The sequence below is a fragment of the Morone saxatilis genome, unplaced genomic scaffold (genome assembly GCF_004916995.1).
Source record: "Morone saxatilis isolate NCDOM2014 unplaced genomic scaffold, NCSU_SB_2.0 Contig21, whole genome shotgun sequence".
In the NCBI taxonomy this organism is placed as follows: Eukaryota; Metazoa; Chordata; class Actinopteri; family Moronidae; genus Morone; species Morone saxatilis.
This window is the reverse complement of record NW_023339774.1, coordinates 10,395,859-10,402,654: the sequence shown is the minus strand read 5'-3', so window position 1 is coordinate 10,402,654 and position 6,796 is coordinate 10,395,859. Positions and strand designations below refer to the sequence as shown.

The 6,796-nt window shown below is 40.2% G+C and overlaps 1 protein-coding gene across 6 annotated transcripts in view; it reads right to left on the bottom strand.

Annotated features, from left to right (window-relative positions):
• strbp (spermatid perinuclear RNA binding protein) overlaps positions 1-6,796 on the bottom strand; it is a 73,145-nt gene that overhangs the window by 20,541 nt on the left and 45,808 nt on the right. For all 6 annotated transcript variants that reach the window (XM_035668614.1, XM_035668612.1, XM_035668611.1 and 3 more), the window contains 2 exons: positions 1,652-1,914; positions 821-989 (listed from right to left, as the gene is read on the bottom strand). In XM_035668614.1, the coding sequence (XP_035524507.1) occupies positions 821-989; positions 1,652-1,914 (432 nt within the window). The remainder of the gene's footprint in view (positions 1-820; positions 990-1,651; positions 1,915-6,796) is intronic.

Below are 6,796 nucleotides of genomic sequence, written 5' to 3'. Positions count from 1 at the left end.
CACACACACACACACACTTTTCCTTCCTGTCGTTCTCTCTCTCACACTACTTAACTGCTTAAAAAGAGAACGAGCAGAGAAGAAGCACAGGGGCAGAATTTATTCAATGAGTAATTTCTGCACTAGCTGGTCAGGTTGGGGAGTTTTTAACACGTTCGTAGCTTAATACTTTCTCTTCTAACAGATTGTTACTGAATGCAAAAATTTACCTGGCTGCCACAATGTGTGTCGAAAAAGATGAAAAATATGCATATTTGTGCCTGCACTCTGTGTGCACTCTCTTTTGTTTTGCAACAAATAAAAGAGTGTGTGTGTATGAACGCCAGGAGCTTCATTTCTGTGATATGACTTCTTAATGAGGACACATGACACTGAGGTAGTGACGGGAGCATTAATCACACATGACTCATACATACTAAAACACCTCTCAACTTCTCACTTGACAATAATGCTGTCGCTTGCCTACGTATGCCAACACTCAGGACGCTTCTCCTTATACTCACACAGGAACTTATACAGCGAGAGTTGGCAAATTCAAGCAGAGACACTCATAAAACGTGGAAGCTCGTCCAGATAGCTTAATTTCTGAAGAGAGGAGAGGACTGTGCAATGAAAATAGAACTTTCTTGGATTCAATTTGGTAGACTAAATCCCTTAAAGGTTTGATGCAAAGCTAAGATGCATTGCTCAAATGTGTGTGTGAATGTCAACAGCATGTTTATGAGCGAGTGTGTGAGAGAAAACAAAAGACTAAGGAGCAGCATTATATGGCCGTAAGCATGGATCTGTGTGAGTGTGTGAGTGTTGGTGTGTCTCTAACCTCGATCTGTGTGGGTAAATTGTGACAGACAGTGTCCAGCAGTGTCTGTGTGGGTTTGTCTCTACACATCAGCACGAGTTCCAGGTCCATGTCGCCTTTGATCAGGAGGCCTTTGGCCACCAGGCCGATCCTCATCACTCCACACAGCACACCACCACTATTGGACTCTCTGTTTTTAAAGAAAAATAAACCATTGGTAACATCTTATTTGGTTTTTAAGTGTAAGGACAAACACATTTCAATTTATCTAAACGTTACCCCTTTTTCACTAAAGGCTATGCTTGGCTCTTGAAATACTACAGAAATCTGAAAGGAAAATTACTTTTTTATGTACATCTTTAAAAGTAAAAAACACATACTAAAATCCTAATTCCAATTTTGTGTCTAATAAATTGATTTTGTCAATGTCAATACGTATTAATATTTTATCTAATCTTTGGTAAGTAGCTGTACGATTAACAGATTAAAATACAAGGTGCCAGTTAAGATTATAAAATAAGATCCGACAAGGCAATTCAAGCCCTTAATGAGAAGTAGTGAACCCTTAATAAAAAGATTCATGAAGATAGCCGACCACGGAAGCAGTGCCCAGAGATTGTCAAGTGGTTTTAAGTTAATTTCCTCACTGGAAGAAAGAGAATAAGCGAATTACCCAAAATGTCGATCTAATTTCTTGTCTTGTGTGACTAGCAGGAAGATGTTGCTTCCTAGGTCATGTCAAGATTCTCACACTTTATATACCAACTAACGGTCAATTTATGATAATAAAAAAGAAAATAATTGAAAGCAAAAAATAATAATTCAATCTACTGTGAGTCACTGCAACCCCACCTGTAGCTGTCACTGGAATCCTCAGTTTCGTCGCTGGGCTCATCACCAGGATCATCATCCTCTGTGCTGTCTGCTGGGTGGGTGTTGACCTGGCTGTTGACATCACCGATGCTCTGATCCAGCCAATCAGAGACGTGTTTGAGGGCGCACTCGACAGTGGAGACCAGCGTCTGTACGGCTTCCAGCTCCTGAGAGGAGGGGTAGATGGTGGAGTGTTTTGCCATGACGTGGCGGTCATCGTTACTGAAAGAACGGAAGGACCTCTGGAAGGAGAATGAAATCAAATTTAGTACATTCTCATTAAAACTCATTTGAAACACTAAAACATGGGGACACATGCATATCTGTACACAAACACACACACACACACACGCAACACACACACACACACACACACACACACAAAAACTCTCCGCCTGTCTTTGTCCACCAGCAATGCACCGCATTAGAGAGAGGTTTTCCGACAACACATAGAGCTTTAAATCCATCAAATCGAGCTTTGTTCTCCCTAGTTGGGGACTAACTCCTCTTCATCACACACCGAAAATTAAAAAAAAACACACACCAGTTCGCAACAAGATGCTTTGCACTACCACAAAGATGCACCCCCTGCCACCTTACTGTCCCGCCAAGCGTGGATACAAATGGCTTTTTGTGGTGTTGAGTGATGGCTTTCCATGGAGAACTGGACATGTATACCTCTATAGAAAGAGGCAGTAACTTAACACAGTGAACAGCCTCCCCATTTATAATGGCACTGACAACTGACAACTGACACGCATGCATGCACACATGCACATATACACGACATACACAGCAGGGTATCAGACATTCATGCTGACCACCAAATCCTCAACATCCTCTCCCACCTTGTCCTAATTCAATCAGATACCTGGCCCTGGGAATTAAAGTCAGCTCTTCTGGCTTCCTCATTTGCCTCCTTCGTACTCTCTGGAGTGTAAGGGAGAAAAAAACATGGAAGAGGAGGATCAGGTGGGAGGTATCAGACAGGGGAGAGTAAACGACAGAACATAGAGGGGCATGCCACAGAAGGCAGAGGGAATAGAGGACAGTGGAGGAAGGCTGCGAACAATATTAGAAATTTTAAAGGGAAAAAAATGGGTTGTGGGGGAAGGTTGAATTCAAAGATAAATGGAAATGTAAAGAGATGAATGAGGGGAAGCAAGGTGTAACTCAGGCTTTTGTGATTCACACTCTCTCCATTAATACTGACCCAGATGTGTCCTGGTGCTGTGCATTCATATGAAAACAACTTATGAATTGTGTTCAGATGTTTACATCTTGTTCATGTGTCACAGAGCATTTTAAGCGGTGGTTAAATGTGAAAGTGGACAATACTTCCCTATGTTTTGAGATTATTCAAATATCTGAAACCATTAAGGTAATTAACTAATACAATTAAAATGTAAAGGATTAGGGATAACCTGCAAGAGTGCATTATAAATTATTATTGAAGCACAAATTCTGAGCAGCAATACACATAATTGTTAATTCTCTGGGGCAACTGAATTAATGAACAGGAATACCTGTACAGACAGATAATTGAATATAATTACAATGCTTTGGTCAGAACACAGTTAGTTTCACATGATTCCTCAGCGTTTATATGGCTAGCAACAACACCAACTTTCAATTTAATTTAAACTTTAATTCCTCTTTTCTAATCTGCCATTTACTTATTATTATAGCTATCACATACATTAATAAAATTACCCAGAAGTCACTGTGGCTTTTTTCTTTAGGTTTCTCTGTCTCTCATCCTCTCTCTCTTCTCTCTCTCTCTTCTGTCCATGCTGTCTGTCTCTTCTATCTCTTTATTTTTGGGCAAATATAAAGATATTTTTTATTATTTAAAGAAAAACAATTTACAAGATTACAAGGTATTGTTACACCCAATCACTTGGTTACGTGAATCTGAAGGATGAAGGTTTCCTGTTTAATCATTAAGGGTTAATCACAGCATGCAGTGGAAGCCTGAGGAACTAACCCAGTTCAACACCGAGGAGACTGCTCTCAACAAGCTGCTTATCCTACAAGACCACAATGTTCCTTTTAAAAGATTCACTACACATTCTACTCAAAGAGAAACCACACACCAGGCAATGCTAACTGACACACACCCACACACCACACACACACACCACACGACACACACACACACAGATGAGAGATGACCTTTTCAGAGTAGTATAGCTTGAGTGCCACTATCAACCTACTTGAAATCTAGGACCAACTGCACATTTGCACACATACACATGCAAAAAACATTTGCACGGCCACTTCTTCCCAGTCCTAATTGAACTGGTGACATTCTCTTTCAGCAGAGTGAGTGAGATAAAGCCATTAACAGAATGGAGGACAAGCACTGCACAATAACTGCAGCCTCACAGCCTGTGTTGCTCAGTATGTAGGATGTGGCACAAACAGTTGGCAGGGTTACACGCTCCGTTCCCACTGGGACTGTGATTCTCCAATACTGTTTGGCAAGGCACACCGGAGTGAGACGGAGTGTATTAAGATACCTTGAAAGAATATGCAAGTGAGTAGTCGTAGAAATCTATGCAATCCGGGTTCTTTATATATGACATGCATGGCTTCGCTTGACATTTTCAGGCAATCAATCTAACTTGAAATGCTGCCTTCAATAGATCCTCATTATGAGGCATCTGTCAAAAACATTAAGGAAAATGTCAGTAAAGTTTTAGTTATAGTAGTGCAGAAACGATTAGCTGATCGACATAAAGTGAATCAACAACAATTTCGATTCATTGAACAACAACTGAAATTTTCCACTTTTATCTGTTTCATATTATTGCTCTATTTTGCTCGAACAAGAAAAAATAAATGATGAAAATATTAATAGCCTGATTAATAGATAGTGAAAATATCAGTTACTGAACATCTGGTATAAGTCACTACACTATGTCTCTATTGTGTTATGATTCATTTTCACTGTCTCCAAGTGAAAGGTTTAAATTCTAGGTTAAGATAAAAGTATTGCAGAAAAAGGTCTGTGTTTGTGTGTGTGTGTACCTACACGCACATGTACAACATGGTGCGCATCTTTATACTTGTGTGCTTTCTCAGAGCAGTGTTTAACAGACCAACAGTCGCAGATTTTATGAGCCGTTGCTAATAGGAGCTTCTGCAGCCATAAACCACACTGCGAAGAGAGTAGTGTCTATGTATTTGTGTGTGTGTGTGTGATGTGTAAGTGTTATGTGTAGTGTGTGTGTGTGTTGTGTGTATGTGTAAATGTTTATGTGTATGTGTGTGTGTGTGTGTGTATATGGGGGTGGGGGGGCACTATCCAACCATGGGGGAGTTGTTGCCCAGCCGCTCTGATCACCATGTAAATCAGAGCAGTTAAGGAGGACTCACTGACAGGAATCGACCTCCTAGGCCAGCTTGTGCCCAGATAATGTTGCAGACATTTAGACAAGTGACACGATAAGTAAGACACTGTAACCAAGATAGGAACTGATGCAGGATTTCGCAGTGGCACACTACTTAGAGAGAAAGGGTGAGTGAAAATTTCATGGTAACTGTAAAAACTAAATGCTTAACCCTGTGTTTTTTTAGAATGTTCTTCAATCTGACTGGAACAAAATACTTTTTGATCAAAATTATGTTAGATTTGTAGCATTACCAAGAGTTGGGTCTTTTTTTTTTTTTAGAAAAACAACGAGCATTGCCAAGAACAAAAGTGACATTTCAGCAGTGGGTATCAGTATTACCCATTTAATGATGCAAGTGCTCTCTGTTGAAACAGCTACTGTCGCTCTTCACAACCTGATTATACACACACGCCCACTCAATCTGTTAGAGACAATACCTTGGTTGTCCTTGTATCCACCCTGACCGGCACATAACCTAGAGGTCAATTGCACAGTATGTTCTCCTGTCTGAGTGTACATGTGTCAGCGTGTGACTGAGAGCAAAATAAATCATAAATGATGATCAAGTCACAAAGGGTCTCTACCTAGATGGCTATAACAACCCCCAGTGTCACTAACACAAAATTACAGTGTCCAATTTCAGCACATTGACATACATCTGATCCTCCAACCAGTGGAAATTAAGTTCAGGGGTCTTGTAGGGCCAAAGGTAATGTCGCTATGTCAATATACGCCCCCTTTAAATTCATTAATTTTCATTTGATACTATAGTTTAATGGTGGTAGAAAAGCAAAAATGGCATCAACTCTACAACCAAGTGTGCCGGGGTGAGAAATGCAAACAGCAAAGGCGGTTATATTATCTAAACAACAAAAACACTCTGTTCACTGAAAGTGAGCACACACAAAGTGTCAGAAATACTCTTCTGGTGGTTTATTTTAAACCTGTCTGATCATCTTGCTGCTCATGTTCCCAAATATCAGCAATTAACTTGGAGAGTATATTATTATTATTGAACGATGGCCAAATGTATGAAAATAACACAGCACCAGATTTATCCTTTAACATCTCCCAGGATAAAATGTCCCACACTATTAGAAAATTACCTCACTGGTTGTGTAGACACAGGCTTGTGTACAAGCCAGGTCAGAAAGTGTATTTTTACTGTTTTATAATAAATTTAACATCTAGCTCCAAAGTAAATTATTTCACTAAAGCTCAGACATCCAAAACAACTGATAACTCTGAAGAGCCAAATATGAGTTATATAGAACCGGTAAAAATCGTATGAGGGAAGAGGAAAAAACTGTTGCCGGCGATTCTTCCCCCTACCGAGGAATCAGAAACAGACATGCACACATGCGACTGTTAAATCCCAGCTGTCTGCAAGCCACCAGCACACACCATGTGCTGTGCGTGTGTATACCTTCATATGCCATTCTTGCATAGTGCTTTTAGACCACACACTTACCAATTACACTCCATTTCATGCTCCAGTGAGGCCAACCGGCTGGCAGCCCCATGTTGCATAACCACATTACACAGCATTTACAACTCAGTGTGTACTCAACTAATGTGCACACACACCAACACAAGAAAACCCTGAAACATATCATGGGAAAAATACAACAAATGGGTTAATATGCACACTAAACATGAACATCATGAGTGGCATATGTGCATAAAACCCATACAATCAATTACACAGTGTCTTTTACACACACAC